Genomic DNA, 16945 nt, shown 5'->3' on the forward strand with positions numbered 1-16945 from the left:
TTCATATTTTAATGGTTGTGGCATTTTCAACATGAAGCCAATAAAAATCCCTGAAAGATTTTTCTAGATGAATCGATCTTCCGCAAGGCTGAATTCTGTTTTCAAATCCCCAAAGACCCACAGGGGTTCAGGAAGCCCACCTCTCTTCCTGCGTCTTTTCAACGTATCTTCGCCTTATCGGCTTTCTGAGCCGTGCGGGCACTGAGTCAGGCGCAGGCCCGCGGGCTTTCTGAGCCGCGCAGGCACTGAGTCAGGCGCAGGCCCGCGGGCTTTCTGAGCCGCGCAGGCACTGAGTCAGGCGCAGGCCCGCGGGCTTTCTGAGCCACGCGGGCACTGAGTCAGGCGCAGGCCCGCGGGGCTGCCGCAGCACTGGCTCTGTCACCTGCGGTCAGAGGCTCCAGAGCCCCGCTCCACAGCCACCCAAGGGCAGCAGCAGCGGAAACAACACGTGACATTTACGTTCACGTTCCCACTTCACACTCTGCCCTCTGAGCATCTGCATCCACGGCCCTGCCCATCTGGCAAGTTCTCCTCTTCCAACCCAACGAGGAACGAATCAAGGAAGACGATGTGAGAGACAAAGCCGGGGGACCCTTCCACCCCGTCACCCAACATCTGGCCTCAACCCACCCCTACCAGCAGGAGGGAAGGAAGGTGGAGAGTCTGTGAGCACACGAAGGTGTTTAGACTTCCCTGCACAGGCGGAGAGGCTTGCTTCAAGTATTTCAAGTGGGAAACCAATGGCATATCTACATGACGATCCTGAAATGGGAGGGCAGACTGCGTGGAGGAGCGTCCTGTGAAGTCAACAGAAGGAAGGAGCCTAAAGATGAGCACTCTGTCTGGGAAGAAAGCTGGAGACAGAGGATAACCCAAAGGCCAGTGCAGCAGCGAAAGGTGAGGCAGGGTGCCAGCCACCAGCTGGAGGGCTGCCCGGAGACCACTCAAGAAAGCTACCTACATGCCCCAAAGGGGCTGCTGGGAGCCGTCCGTCAGCTAACCCATCCTCGTCGCCTCAGGAGATGACACACAGGAAGCCGGTCAACACTCTTACTGGGATGCTGGAGGCGGCTTTGGTGGCTGAGCACAAGTAACTGAAAAGGACTCTACAGCTGCCAAGAGGGAATAAGTGCAGTGAAAAAGCGAGCTCGACAGCTGCACCCAGTGATCATCTCAGCACTGCAGCCTTCCCTCAAGGGAGCACTGACCCCAAAGATGCTTCTCACTTGATTTTCTTTTGTGGTTGGGAACAGGCCGTCTGCACCTCTAACAAAGACTCCCTCGGTACAGAGGGCCCTGGAGGGACAGCGAACTCTGGGAGGTGCCCAGGTCGGCAACGGGAGATGAGGTGAGGGTCCAAAGTGTCAAGTCCAAATCCACCCCAGAGAAAGATGAGGCCACCGTGTCCCCAGAGATGACACTGCACTCCTTGTGGGCAAAGAGCACATCCAAATGGACACACAGAACAAGAAACACGGACAGGTGAACACCACGGCTTCAGAAAGCTGAAACACACCTGGCCACAAAACGCAAAAAAAAAAAAAAAAAACAACCTGTACATATTTCAAATAATAATACCAAGTGCACATAAAAACAAGAAACGCAGAAGATTCCCCCGCGATTCTCTTCCTGTGAGCACTGCAGCAGTTCCCTCCAGTCACGTGGCCTTACGAGCCGGTCTCACGTCTGTCCGTTGATCTGCACGCTCCGTGTGTCACGTTACAGACCCCAGCTTACGCCCCACCACCTCCACCCGTGAAGCAGTGGACACTGTCCGCATGGCAGGACTGGGCCTGGCAGGGGGTGCTCACTCCTGATCCCAGGTCACGGACTCCACATCCTCCCAGCCTCTGGAGGCATCGATGAGTGTCCACCCTGTGGTGAGCAGGCAGACACAGAGCCAGGGGGTCAGGGACAGTGACCAGGGCAGGAGGGCCCACAGCCCTGGACGGCTGTGAGCTGTGGATGGCCCAAGAGCCTTGGCAAGAACCTGGCCCGGCCCCCTCCCAAGCCCGGGTCTCAGCAGCAGCTCAGGGACGTCCCAGCCTCGCAGAGCCAGGCCCCAGGGCCTCCCACTCCAGGCAGGGCGCTGCCTTCACGCTCATCTAGGGAGCCTGTCTCCCCTGCCCGAGTCTGCTGGCATCACAATCCTCATTGTGACAACGGAGCTCAGCATTACAAATTCTACAGAAACACCATCTGTGATGGCTGCATGACTGTCAATTACACAAACGTACCGTAATTCACTAACCACGCCCTACTGTCGGACATTCCGGTTTCTAAAAATAACACGGACATAAACATCCTTGTGCTCGCCCTCACTCTGCAGTTGAGATTTATTTTCATCCGGACAGCTTCCCAGGAGGCACTCGCTCCCTGGCTCGGAAGCTTTCAGTGCTCTTTGTTACAGGATCTCAAACGGCCCTGCATTGAGGCTGCGGCACGTGGTGCCTTGATGTTCACAGACACCCTGGCACTTCAGGGAGGAGATCGGACACGGGAGGGCGGGGCACCCACAGGACTAGGACCCATTCCTCCAGATGCTGCCCATGGACCACAGGGAGTCCTGCCCTCCCCGGGACAAGGAGGACATGGGACAAAAGCTGACTCTGACCAGTGCCCCCAAAGCCCACTTGGTAAGGCGCCCCCTCCAGCAACGTAAGGACCGACAGGAGCACCTGGAAGCTCCAGGTGCAGGGCAAGGGCAGGCAGCGGAGGCACAGAGGCCTGGGTGCAAACCCCCGGACCAACAGCTGAGCTCAGACTGCAGCCTCCAGGACTACGAGAAACTTTTATTGTTTCCAAGCCCTCTGGCCTGCTGTACTTCATTATGGCGGCCCAAAGACACCGAGGTCATCTCCCCATCTCAGGGTCTTTAATGCAACACATCCGCAGAGTTCCTTCCGCCACATAAGCAAACACGTGTCCAGGTCCCGGGGACTGGAACATGGACGTCTCTGCCCCCCACCCTTGTTAACCACCTGGTCCTGCACTGGGCCCTGGGGGAAGAGGGACGACGAGGAAGGCGTGGCCCCCAGAGTCGCCACCTGCTGGGGAGAGACACCCGCGGACCTGGTCCCGGAGCAGTGGACTGTAACAGCGCCCGGTGCTGAGAACCGCGGGACACGGAGGAGGAGGAGGTGTCTCGAGGGTCAGGCAGCCTCCAGCAGAGAGGACGTCTGGACCAGCCTGGGAGGGCGGACACGCTCCCCAGGAGGACAGAAGGGAGAAATCCGTTCCCCGGGGAGAGGGCAGAGCACCAGCCCACACTTGACTCTGTGGCACTCTCTCTCTGTCAGACACCCCGGCTCCACGCCCGTCAGGAACCGGGGGCCCTGGGACCTAGAGGCGGGAGCCCGCCTGTCTCTCCCTGCAGGTGGCGGTGAGACCGCGGAGAGGCCACGGTGCCTTCTCGGAGGCCTCCCGGTCCCCACCTGCGTGGAGGGGTCAGGGCTCTGAGGATCTCAGAGTGCCCCCTTCCAACTTCCAGGTTCCAAAGTTTGTTAAGAGGTATTTTTCACAACAATCATTACAAATACTCAGAAGAACTGCATCTCCAAAAGAATACTAAGAGTATTTAAGAAAACACTAAGAGATTAAATAAGGGGAAAAAAAAACAAACAAACAAGGCAAGACTGTGTAACTTCAGGCACTCAGCAAATTCTGGGGAAAAACAATGTTTGACAGAGGCTAGATTTTTAATTTCCCTAAAATACTTAGACACTTCTACCAAGGAACTCTGCCCCTCGTGCTATTAATAGGCGCACTTGAGAAGATGACTCAGAGAAGGAGGCAGAGAAAAGCCGTCCATGACACTATCCGAACAGTGACGGGCTTCCTCCCCAGGACAGAGCACAGAACGCTTTGGGTTATGCTGATCCCAGCGGCGCAGGGCGGGGCGCTCACAGCCTCTGCTCCACACCCCTCACTGCAGGCTGCATCTGCACTGAGCTGCCCAGGAGACAGGACTGTCAGTCTGTCTGTCTTTGTTCCCTGGAGGGCTCCCTCCTGCACCCCCTGTGACTCTCAGTTCAGTTCAGTTGCTCAGAGCATACGGTTTTTTCGTCTGCAGACCCTCAGCACCCGGCACAGGGCCTGTACAAAGGGCAGTTAAGAACACTCCTGTGTGGTCTGAAACACGCCTTCCGCAGCTGCCAATGCTAGCCTGTTCTGCTCCCTGAGTTTGCAGATTCTCCCCCACGTGATACTGTGGAAAATTGCTTTTCTCGGGCAAAACACCTGGAGAGACATCAGGTCCTCCGCGCCCCGTCTCCTCTGAACAGACTGGGACAGGCACACGCTTCTCAGGTCCAGAGCTGCGGAACATGAGCTAACAAGGCGGGCCTCAGGTCCCGTTTAGCAGAGACAGGGCCTCTACAGATTTTTTATTGTCAGAACTACTCATCAAAAACAAAGGTTCCCAGAGCAAAGCAGCTTGGCCTCCTGATCTCCAGGAGCTGTGCCCCCTGCCCCTCACAAGGTGTCCATTAGCATTCAGCAACCAGAATCTCTGCTCCTTCTTCCAGAAGCATCTCCAAAACACACGGTGCAAACACAAACAATGCAATCACTTACAGAAAAGAGAGAGGAGTCCAGGGGGGAGCGAGGCAGCTACATGCTAAGCAGGGAGCCTGCTGTGTGCCGAATGCAGAACAGGTTCACGGAAAATGATTAATTGGAAATGAAAAAATTTCCTCTAACCTAACCACTGTCACACAGCCACGAAGGAAGCAAGGCTGCCCAGCGTCCTGGGGGCCTCCCAGCACGACAGCCTGAGTTATCCTGGATGGACATTTTTAAAGAGAAAAAGGTCCCTGGAACATATCAATTCTAGGAGAAAGAAAAAAAAAAAAAACAAAAAACGAATGAACTGAACAGGATGCTAATAAGAGGCTGACTCTGGCCAGTACACAGAAGCGCTCCCTCCAGGCCAGGCTCCGCATTAAGAGGCGAGGGTTCCAGGGCAGAGGGATGCGGGCCCTGGCTTGACCATCTCGTCCTAGAGGGGAGCTGAACATGGGGCGAGGTCGTGCCAGGTGACGCCAGAGCAGCAGACCAGACACCAGGTGCCCCGCATCCAGTCCTCACTGGACGCCTGCGCATGGGGCAGGACATGCGAGGCCTCTGGCCCTACCTGCCCGAACTTCTCCAATGGGGGACAGGGCGGCCATGGTTTCAGCCCCCTCTTTATCAGATGGACTCGGGGTGCCCTCACTGCAGGCTGCTGCGGCTCCATAAGCAAGTGTGTAAGGCTGGCAGTGTGATGCCCAGCGCCCGCCAGGTTTCACACACCCATCCCTTTCTGGTCCCCGTGTTCCCGAAGCCTGAGCGCAGAGGCTGGGCTCTCAGCCAGTGGCCTGAGTCTGACCACAGCTGCCCAGTTAAGCCCGACTGAGACAACCAGGGGTTTATTTCCACGCCGAGCACACATGCGCATCACGCCAGGCAGCGTGGGTATGTCTGTGTGCCCCTTCCCGCAAGGCACCAGTGTGGCGCTTAGGACATGATGGGGATTCTGGTAACACCTTCTGAAACGATGTGGAGAACAAAAGAATGCAGAGTCAACCGTCACGTTATACGTTCATATGGGACAAAAGCAGCCATCTTTTACAGACAGCAAAAATCAAAGATGAAGACAAAGAAGCGCGGTCATTCCCCTTAGACACCGAGGACATACTTGGACCGCAGCCCCGTCCACATCTCAGCGCCCTTCCTGCAGCACTGCCCACCAATCCCTCTTTGACTCCAGGCTGTCCTGTGACTCGCTTGACTAACGCAATATGCAGAAGAGACACGGGCCACATCCAAGCAGAGAGCTCCCCAGCTGCTGTGTGGCCTGTCCCTTTCCCTATTTCTCTCCTCCAAACCAGCACATGGCTCACGAGTGAAAGCAAAATGGAGCAAAGCTAAACTGTGGTGCTCACAGAACCTGAACCAGGAACAAACCTTTCTGTTTACTAAACAACTAAGATTCGAGGTCTTTTGTTACTGCAGAGAAACAGCCTAAACTGAATGATACAGAAAGTGATCCAATTCAGTTCCTAGGCCCTAGGCGGGGAGCCAGCAGGGTGACAATGAGAACGTGACCCCCGCCCAGAGGTGGCTCCCAGGGCAGACAGACGTGCCAGGGAATAGGGCTGTCACAGCACGAGATGCAGAGGACACGTGGAGAAGCAGCAGGGGGGCAGGGAAGCCCGAAGCTCCCAGGATGAGGAGCAGATGCGCAGGCTGGGTCCAGAGGGGCCCTCCCAAACACAGCAGGGCGCCCCAAGCCCCCGCCAGGCCCTGTGCTGTTTCCCTCCAGCACTTCCTCTTTCTCTTTTTTTCCCTTCTTCTATAGCACATCAATTGGGAACTGGGTGATGAAAGAGGCAGAAAGGGGTGCTTTGTTTTTGGCTTTTAAAAATGCACGACAATTCTGGCAAAAATAAACACTCTTAACCGTATATGCTCATCAGTCATGCTTCTTGGTATCCACCCAAAGGAGCTGAAAACTTATGTCCACACAAAACCCTGCTCATGGACACTCAGTGCTAAAAAGAAATGAGCTATCAAGCCATGAAAACACGTGGAGAAGAACCTTCAGCGCGTTGTCACTGAACAACAGAAGTCAGCTCAAAAAGGCGACATCCTGTATGCTCCCCACTCTGTGACCTTCTGGAAGAGGCAAAACTAAGGAGGCAGGAAGAGGACCACTGGTTACCAGGGGTCAGCGGGGAGGGAGGGATGAACAGGGGAGCCCAGGGGACTTTGCAGTGATGGATACACTTCCTTCTACCTTGGTCCACACCCACAGAACACACGGCAGCAAGCAGGAAACAAATAAAACAGCCTCCGGTGAGGAGCCGGTCTGGGGGGTGGGGGCACAGACGGCGTGCGCACGTGCTCTTCTCTTTACACTCAACTGAGAGACTCGCAGCCTTTGCCCCGTGACCCGACTGCCCCCACCTCTCGGGTTCCCGTTGGCTGCTCTGACCCTCCTCTGGTGCCCCCTCTGCACTGGTCTAGCATTCAGCCTTGCCCTTGACCTATTTGATTGTCTAGTCACTGACTGGCCTTTCCCTCCCAACACCCTCTGGGTTCTCTGAGCCATTGTCCTGTAACACCTGCATCTCCAGTGCCTGGAGAGGACGGAAGCTCTCGACTCACAGGCAGAACCACCCATGGAGCCGGCAGAGGGCGGAGGGTTGGGGGTGCTCACAGCAGCAGGCCTCCTACGACCTGGTGCAAACCCTAGCTCAGACACCTGCCCACACCCAGACTCTCACCAGCCACCACCTCTTCCAGATACTTCCTAAAAGGTCAATCTGACACTCTCGTGCCTTGAACTCTCTTGTGACCATCCCTTCCCCTCCAAGGACAGACGTGGCTTTGACCGTGACTCGCACAGGAGGATTTTGAGCCAGCAGTAAAGCTGTCATTTGTCCTGCAGGTTAAAACTGGAAAGCCCAAATGACACAGACATCTTCAAATGTGTCCATCGTTAAAAATGTACTAAGACTCATTTCCTTCCACCCTGGCATCCAAGGTCCACTAAGTTCCGGCCCAGACGAGTCCACTCCCACCTCCCTCCGCACTTGGGCACAGGAAACACCCACCTCTCCCATCCTAAGCTCCAGTGAGCTGTTAATCGGATGGGAAAAATAAGCCTTGCCCTGGAAAAACACAAACAGTGACCAGCTTCCACTGGTTTTGGAGGGGGCAGCACAGAGTACAGCAAACACACACAGACGCTGCTCCGGCTGATCCGGACTCCCTCCACTCCCGTCAGCTCCCGTGGACATCCAGGACGCTGCCTCGCCCCTGGGGGCTGCAGCCTGGTCCTGCCAGACCCCGAGCCACTCAGGTCCAGGGCCACGCCAGCTCCCAGAGGCGGCAGCAAGGCTTCCCCATCCCGCCGGGCCGCTGAGAGCCCCAAACGGCACCAGCGTTCCCCCGATGTGTCTGCCTGAGCAGCTGCTGAGCCTTAATTATCCGACGAGCGGGGTGACTTAGAGCACAGAGACACAGACACAGAAAACGCTGCACTGCTTCATCTGGTCATTTTCCAAACCCCAGACAAAAAATGCTTATGTGTTTCATCCTGAGCTTATGAAAAAGAGTCAGTGAGTTTTCTTAATGTTGACTGATCTGCTGGGGATGAAAAGGCATGCGTGTGGGGTGCAAGGTGAGATACGAGGAAAAGATCTAATAATAATGGTTCCATCACAGAAAGCAGATAAGCCAGACACCAATGCCTTCTGATGGAGATTCTTTGCAAAAAAAAAAAAAATCACGCAATATGATGAAACCTCTAGAGCTTACTACCGATTTAATGAGGAATAAAGAAAAAGAAGTCAGTCACAGGAGCAAGGTCACCACCACCAGAGGCACCCAAGCGGCCACGTCCCCACCTGGGGGCCCTGATGTGGCCCATGGACAGTGAGAGAGAGAGGTGCACAGGGACCTACAGACTCAAAACGGACTGGACGCTAATGGACCTCGTGAATTCTGATTGCAGGTTTAAAAAGCAAATGACACCAAGGTCACTAGAAATGTACACATTCGTATGAAGGAACTGTTTGTCTTTAAACATGGGGCGGCACTGCAGTTACGTTTTTTAAAAAAGGCTCCAAGGTTGACGATGTTCATTTTAAAACATGGTATGGCATTCAGTTCAGTTCAGTTGAGTCACTCAGTCGTGTCCGACTCTTTGCGACCCCATGAATCCCAGCACGCCAGGCCTCCCTGTCCATCACCATCTCACGGAGTTCACCCAAACTCACATCCATCGAGTCAGTGGTGCCATCCAGCCATCTCATCCTCTGTTGTCCCCTTCTCCTCCTGCCCCCAATCCCACCCAGCATCAGAGTCTTTTCCAATGAGTCAACTCCTCGCATGAGGTGGCCAAAGTACTGGAGTTTCAGCTTTAGCATCAGTCCTTCCAAAGAAATCCCAGGGCTGATCTCCTTCAGAATGGACTGCTTGGATCTCCTTGCAGTCCAAGGGACTCTCAAGAGTCTTCTCCAACACCACAGTTCAAAAGCATCAATTCTTCGGCACTCAGCTTTCTTCACAGTCCAAGTCATTGCAGTTAGGATTTTAAAAAGCGCTCCAGTGCTGACAATTAAAATGTTTAGAGATGAAATAAGAGGTTGCCTTGAATCTGCTTCAAAATAACACAAGAACATGGGGAAGCTGATGAGGGAGAGACAGGGAAGACTGCCCATGAGTCCCTGGTGTAGAAGCAGGGTGAGAGGTCCTCTTATGGCCACCTTCTGCATATGTTCAAAGTGTCCACAGGAAAGTTTCCCACTAAAAGAAAGAATAAGGACACGCCCCTTCCCTGCAGCTCCATCACTGAAGTGGCCCAGGGGACCCTGCTGGGCTTCTTCCGCCCCTTTGGCAGGAAAGCCGCTCTAGGACCCACGTGGTGTGCTGTCCAGACATGTGACGGGCTCATCTGTTCCCAGAGACACAGCGGTGGGGCCCCCAGGGAGGCGATGCCCAGACTAGCCGATGCCGGGCTGCTGAGCAGGCGGAGGTTCCCTGCAAGGGAGGGTGGGACGAGATGGGGGGTTGGGGAGGGAGCTGAGAAAACATCTGCCATGGTAAATAGATTTATGAGTAAACGAGGGTTGTCATGAAATTTAATTTTAATGGTTTGATAATTAAACAAAAACACAATAATTATCATATCTTAATTCTTCCAGTAAATTTGCTGCTGGGGACACTGTATTTTCTTAAGGAAGTTTACGATGTTTCAGTCAGAAAGCGTTCCATGGTTTCTGGCCATCTTTTGAAACTGGAGGCGGAGGGACGCCCAGGCTTGGGGATACAGCGTAAAGAGGAGTAGGTGACTCCCGAGGAGAGGTCAACTGGGAAGCTCTGGGCTCCAGCTTCCACCAACAGCATGGCCGTGACCGCGCTCACAGGAGGCAGAAACAAGCACAGTGCCTGAACCCTGAGCATGAGGATAGAAGGCAAGAGTGCCTGTGAAAATGGGATCCTCTTTCCAACACCCCTCAGGGAGAAGTGAACGTTACTATAGGCACCTACCTAGCTCCAAGTCCTGAGGACACTCTCAAGGTCATGACCGATCGCGTGGAGCCCCAGGAAATGTAATCGGTGCAGACCAAGCATCACAAATCGTGTCAGGCGGAAGTGAGGTGAACAAATGGCCCTTAATTACAGAATTAATGTATCAACCAGGCCACAGAACCAGAGATGAGTCACCGATTTCCAAAGGACCTTTCCCAGGAAGAGATGAGGAAGGTGAAAGGTACTTGCTCCATCCGTTTGCTAGAATGCTGTCTTTTAAATGACACGATGAAAAGAGATCTCTCTAAGAAATACAGGGATTAAGAGTGTTATTTCCAGTTTAGAAGCTCAAATATTCAGCCTATGAGGCAGTCCCTCATGCCCCTCACCGGACACTCAGGAAACGCTTGAACCCTGAACACCCTGGAAGACGGAGCCCAGATGGCCCCTCCCCGGCCCTCCTCCCCGCCTGGACGGGACAGTGGATCAGTGCTGCTCACGGCTTGCCTCAGGCTGCACAGAGAGAAGGAGGACACAGGGACAAAACCCGCTCCCTTACTCCTGCAGCCATCCTAGCGCTCGGCCGCGGTCAGGCAGACCTGAGTCCCCTCTGATCTGATTCAGCCTGCTTGTCTGTAACCCGTGGACAGACATTCTCGCGAGAGGGTACTAAGAGGACAGAGCACCGAAACTGCTCCAAACAGCCGGGGCTCGGACACTGCACTCCGCACTCAAGAGGACGCGTTACGCTTGTCCTGGGCACACCTTCCTACCCAGAAGGGAGAGACCCAGGCACCCCCACAGCCCAACTGGAGCTGGCCCCTCTCCTGTGCAATGCCCCAGGTGCCCCAGGATGCCAGGGCTCCACCAAGGGCAGCCTCACGGCTACACGGCTTTCAGGGGCAGCTTCTTGCTGAAGGGGAGGCTGTGCCACGCTCAACGATCACACCAGAGTCTGAGGACCGCTCACCGCTGGGGAGCGGGTGGCCTGCCCTGCCCACCCCAGGGTGGCCGAGCCTGTCCAAGGGCAGCATGTGTCAGTGCCCGAGGACGCTGAGCTGTGCTGGAGCTGGCTCTGCACGATGCAGGAAGAGCCTGGCGGGGGTTGAGCTCAGGACTCCAGGGGATGGGGGGAGTATGGGGCTCCGAGGAGATACAGCCTGGAGGGACGAGGACCGCAGCTCAGTCTCAGGGTGTCCCACGGCTGCCAGGCAAGGTCCACCCACCACTGCTTCCTCCCCCAGACCAGCTCCATCAGACCAATGGCCCGGGACCCCTCCACGGAGACGGAGCACATGTCAGAACCAGGCAAGGCTGGAGAGTTCTAGAGAGGAGGCACGGGGACTCCTGCGTCCCGCCAACACAGGACGCCCATGGGCTGGTGGGTCCGGGGCAAGCTGACTCCCCAGACAGACAGGGCATCGTGAGCTTGGCTATACCCCACCCCCAAACAGCCTGGCTGCCCGAGACCCTCGCCAAGCTGTCATCATTCCCCGGCCAGGGAGGGTCCTGACTTACTCATCCCGATGCAGGCTCCACGGAGCATGTTCTGGAAGCACTGATATTTATTGAATGAATATTTTATGAATGAATAAAGAATGTGTGAGTTAGGAGCATTGAGAAATGAGGACTTAAGCACAAAGCTTAACAAGGAAGAAGCCGGAAGCACAAGAACGAACTGTGCTGGTTTGTGAATGGGCTCGTTAACAGTGCTGAGACTTCCGGCGCCGCCAGGCGTGAGTCAACCTTAGAACAGGCTAGGCGATCTGTACATTTTTTAAAAGCAGATCTTATTATTGGTGTCGTGAGACGACCTGAATGGTGCCCTCTGGGATCTCAGGTCGCATCTAAAGGTCTAGACGAGGCAGACGGTCTCCTGCCCCACTTGGAGACCAGCACGTGGCCCAGGCGGCTGCTGGTGGCCTTGACCCCAAGGATGGGGCAGCGCCCCAGGAAAGAGCTGTACTTACGCTCCAGAGCCAGAGCATTCACCGCCACAGCCTCCACACAGCAGCACCTGGTCCCCGCACGGAGCCACACGGCAAGAACCCCTGAGAACAGGAGCTGTCGGGCGGGGCGGGTCCTTCCTCCCGAGGGTTAGGCGGTAAAGCCCTCCCGACTACCAGCCCCGGACGGCGAACACGACTGGGCATTCCTGGGTCATCAATAGGGGCATCAGACGGCCGCACCCTGGGAGCGACCTCGTGTGGATCAGCACGAGATGGTTGAACGGGCGCTCGTGGGAACCGGGCACAAGGCGCCGTCGGAGGGCGGGACCCGGCGGAGGGCGGGACCTCAGCTCCAAAGCATGACGCTGTCGAGAGCAACTAAAGGGCACACAGAAAGAGATACACGACGCGCAACCACTTACGTCATCAACAGACGCCTCTGAAAACAGTGCTTCCTGGGGCCGTAAATAAACACGATGACGCGGTAGTGAAGGGCGGCATGACGATGCCACGTCCTGGAGACACGGAGACCCCCACAGGAGGAAGAGGAAGGGAGGTGGGATGAGGAGCGTCAGGCTCCGCTGCTCGTTCGTTTGCTCGTTTCTTCCCAGTGTTTTCTTATGAGTTGAAAGAATTCCTCAGAGAACATTCTCCACCCATTGTATGACATATCCCGTAACTAACACTTCACTCTGATCAGCTCACCGCGTCCGCCTGCCCAGCCCTCTGCCGGGAATCTAACTTTTTAGGCATTCCCGAGACTAGCGCAGCTATCGCGAGACACCACCCAAGTCCTCCGAGCAGCAGAGTTCCACGCGTGCCGACAGTTTTCCTTTTGATACAAAACCAACTTAACGGTGGGACGCACAAATCTTAAGTGCACATTGGCTAAATCTTAACAATGGCAAAACACCTGTGTAACCCACACCCAAATATCGAGTCACACAACACGACCATCACCCAGACTATGCCCTGCGCCCCTTCCTGGTCAAAGCCCACCCCGTCTTCTCCGGAAGCAACGCTCTGCTTTTACCGTCATCTCAGCAGAGTCTTGCTGGTCCCGGGGTCTCAGATGCCTGGAACCATGCTGGGTCAGGCACCTGCGCTCAGCATGAGCTTCCTGACCCCGACTGTGGTGCTGTGTCAGGAGTGCGCTGGTTTTGCCTGCTGAGTAATATTGCACCAGGGAAATGCCACCATTGGGTAGTCCTGCTCCAAGGATATGGACACCCAAGCTCTTTCTAGCTTTTGGCTTGGGACATTCTTTACAGGTCTTTTGTAAACATTTTTTTTTTTTTTTAACTTTTCTTGAACAACTAGCGTTGGGATAGCTAGGTGGAGTATGTGCACATTTACTTTTGTAAGAAACTGGCCTCCGTGGGCTGAGCTTGGGTGGCGGTGCCTCTCTCCCAAAGGCCTGAGCCTGGCCTGGCTGCTGCAGCATTAAGTCCTCCGAGGAGCTTCCCAGTGATGCTGATATACATCCCTGAGATCGACACCCAGTGCCCCCGATACAGCTCTCCTAAGGATTTGAAAGTGAAAGGTCTTGCCCAGAGTCTGGGTGTCCTTAGACATGGTGCTTGATGGACATCGGCCGGCTCTCCCTTGACCTTACGACCACTCCCGTCCTTTCCCTGAACCTGAATAAGGACCACAGTGTCTCTGAGAGGGGGACCAGACTGCCCAGCCCCAGGGTCTCAGGGGCCAGCCTGACTCTGCTCCCCCACGGGTGGTGACAGCAGGGCCGGGGGCCCGGGGGACACTTACCGCTGGCACTCGCCTGCGTGCAGGATGAGCTCCTCGTCGCTCCGGGCGCGGACGCTCAGCTCGTGCTCCGTGGCGTTGAAGACGTCCAGGAGCAGGTGGCATTGCCGGGTGCTGCAGCGAGAGACAGAGCCCAGGTCAGCATCTTCTGACAAAGAGCACAGTGACTCTGCCTCCCCTCCCCAAAGATCTGACGGTTCTGGGGCACGTCAGAGGTGCGGTTTATCAAAACGTCGTGCCCCCCAGACACAAAGGCTTACGGAGAAGACTCATTCTGAACTGACTGTGAATTCTACACAGTGGGTCTGCACAGGAGGCCTCCTTGATCCTGGGGCACATGCTTATAACCCACCTGTGCCCTTTACACATCAGGTGACCTTGGGAAGGGACCTTGAGTTCTCCAAGCCTCACACATGACCACCAAGACGCCTGACCCAACGGGAAAGCACTCGGCATATGGTGGTGGTCAATAAACGACCACAGCGTCATGGTCCGGGATTTCTGTGGGTGCCAGGTTGGGTACTGAGCAGGGGTACACAGAGAGCCATGTCCACAGAGAACCGTGTCCACGCTGCACACACATTGACCAAGAGTCCTCACGGGGACCGTCCCTCAGTCCCTCCAGAACTGTGGATGACACCATGAGGTCACTCACCACCCACCTGAAACCTTCCTGCTTTCACTACTACAGATGGTAAAGCTGCAGAAACCAGGTGCCGACCACCCTAGGCCCCGAGGGGGGTGGCCACTGGACGAAGGTCCACCAAGTGATCGGCTTCTAGAGACTTCCCATCCCAAATAAGACGACGAGCCCTGGAAGGGGATGATGTCTCCCTTCCGTCTACTGACTCGCTTCCTTCCCACTCAGGGAGGAGCAGGACCCAGAAAGCTCGGGGCTTTCGGGGACAATGGGGACAATCACCATGGTATGGGGGGGTCGGGTGGGGCCTGGGGGTCTGGGAAATGACGGTACATGCTCACTAGCTACATGCGTAAAAGAGAAGTCCAGCCACGCACGCTGCGGTTTGTGTTGGCTTCCATTTGTCAGGGCCCCGTTATGGTCGAATGCTTGCTTAAAACTAACACAGCATCTCAAATGCCAAGTGTCACAGCTGGCGTGTGACAGCTGATCGAGAAGCATCCGCTCATGGAATCCGGGACACCCAGGCCCGAGACAGGAGCAGATAGGGTAGCCAGCAACAGAGGCTGGGCCGTTCTCCCTCCTGGAGGAAAAGGGCAGCTGGATTTTCACAGAAGGAAAAAAAGAGAAGACTCGGAAAAGGATCTGTGCTCCGGGTCATTTTCAGCTGAGCCTTACTTCAACATGTGACCTTCCAAAGGGCATCGGAACTCTCAGAGGTGCTTCTCCAAGTGTGGTGATGTAAGGTTTCGCTGGTGGTTAAGCGAAGGGGAGACAGGACGCACAGCCACAGGTGCCGGGCTGCCCGCACGTGGTTATCTCGTACAAGAGCCCGGGGAGGTCGTCCTCCCGAGACCCACTGAGGGGAGAGGGGAGGGCGGCTCAGGAGATGGCAAGAGATGCTGGCGGGTGGCTGAGACCGTCCACACCTAGAGCTGGAAATCCTGCAGAGCTCACAGCAGACCAAGACGTGTGTTCCTGTCCAGGCCGCGACCTCCGTCCTTCCCAGAGAAGGGAACTGAGGTGGCGAGGGCGCCGTGACTTGCCCAGCGGTTCACACACACACACACACACAGAGACTGGCATCACCCAAAGGCCACCTGGCACGGGTGAAACACCACATTTTCAAAATACACACCAACTGCGTGCAGCTACTCTCACGGGAAGAAGGGCAGCAGCGGCTGGATCATCCAGCCGTGCACCAGGAGATGTCACCCGACGTGGCTGCGGTTGGTTGTGGGTTCTGTGGGTGGGGATGTCCTCCCAGAGGTGCAGCACTTGGAAAAATGTTCATGAGCTCTGACAGCTGCCTACGAGAGGGCTCTTCACTCAGCCCACAGGAAAATTGCGCTTTCGAGAATGAAGATCTATTCCACCCTTGTCATAACTTCATAAAATCTTTAATCACAGCAAAATCTTTCATCAGAAAGGGGAATTCATAAAACATTTATCAGAGGTGGAAAACTCAAGTGATTATTTTTCTTTTTAAGCAGAAAAGACAAGACTCAAATCTGTGTTGTTTTCACTTGTAGAATATAGTTGTTAGATATAACTGCACAGAAATGATGGATGTCAGAATATAACACTTTTTTTGGCCTCTATTTTTTTCTGACTCAGTGTCTGATTGCGGGGGCGGCTTGATCCAGGGTTTCTGTTCCTCCTAACTGTTGGCAGTATGAGATGTTGGTGGATCTTCGTTTTCTATCTTTTACTCATAAATTAATTCCCTTTCCCAAACTGCCACAGTGCTGTGTTCCACCATCATGTCACTTACTCTGTGTATCTTCCTGTATCACTGTGGATGATTCTCTTAAGCTTTAACCTGGGGCTTGAGTGTATAATTCACTGTTAACTCTTGTGTGCTTTTTGGTTTTATTTTTCCTTTGTTTGTTGGTTTGCTGTTCATTTTTCGGAATCCATCTTTCTGGAGTACAAGGAAGCCCAGGAAAGCTACCTGGAAGAACTGAGATCAGAGCAGAGCTTTAGATCCATCTGCCTGGTCAGGGCACGGGGAGAGGGGTTGGGCAGCAAAGGCCCAGCAGCCGAGAGGAAGCTGAAGTGCAGTCGAGGGCCGGATGAGGCTGCCAGGCGGAAAGAGCAGCACGGCCCACACAGCGAGCAACACGGGCGCGGCCACGTCTACAGACTGAGGATGCACCATTTCCACTGTCCACGAGAAGGACAGCTCTACTTTTTAATTCATATAAATACCTACTGAGTCCCTGTCCCGTGTCAGGTGCTATTCTAAGCACTTGGGATACGGAAATCAACAAGAGAAGCAGGGTCTCCGCTTTCACGGACCCCAAATTCCTATGAGGGGGAGTAAGCCGGGAAAGATAAGGGGAATTAAAAGTGAAAAAAAAAATTTAGTCATATTTCATAAAATAAGGAAAAATGGGTTCAAAAAGGTTGCTGAATACAGATTTAAGACATATATCCACACACAAAATCAATAATAGTATTCCTATATATCAACTAAAAACAATAATAGAATACATTTTTTTAAAAATATATCCACAATAGCAATGCACCTAGGGGTAACTCTAACAAAATGTATACAGGACATTAATGG

The 16945-nt window shown here is 54.5% G+C and overlaps 1 protein-coding gene and 1 long non-coding RNA gene across 9 annotated transcripts in view; both read right to left on the bottom strand.

Moving 5' to 3' along the window:
- TRAPPC9 (trafficking protein particle complex subunit 9) overlaps positions 1-16945 on the bottom strand; it is a 406815-nt gene that overhangs the window by 129381 nt on the left and 260489 nt on the right. For 7 of the 8 annotated variants that reach the window (XM_086337441.1, XM_086337440.1, XM_086337445.1 and 4 more), the window contains one exon: positions 13737-13847. In XM_086337441.1, the coding sequence (XP_086193567.1) occupies positions 13737-13847 (111 nt within the window). Of the gene's footprint in view, positions 1-12391; positions 12485-13736; positions 13848-16945 lie in introns of all 8 variants that reach the window. The other variant, XM_086337447.1, reaches the window with a different exon arrangement.
- Positions 9618-10324, bottom strand: LOC147359722 (uncharacterized). Its single transcript, XR_015141161.1, has 2 exons — positions 10039-10324; positions 9618-9943 (listed from the first exon to the last, which is right to left on the bottom strand). It is a non-coding gene; the product is annotated as an uncharacterized LOC147359722 (long non-coding RNA).

The sequence above is a fragment of the Bos grunniens genome, chromosome 14 (genome assembly GCF_055505025.1).
Source record: "Bos grunniens cultivar Pamir isolate PY7600 chromosome 14, Bosgru_T2T1.0, whole genome shotgun sequence".
Classification (NCBI taxonomy): Eukaryota; Metazoa; Chordata; class Mammalia; order Artiodactyla; family Bovidae; genus Bos; species Bos grunniens.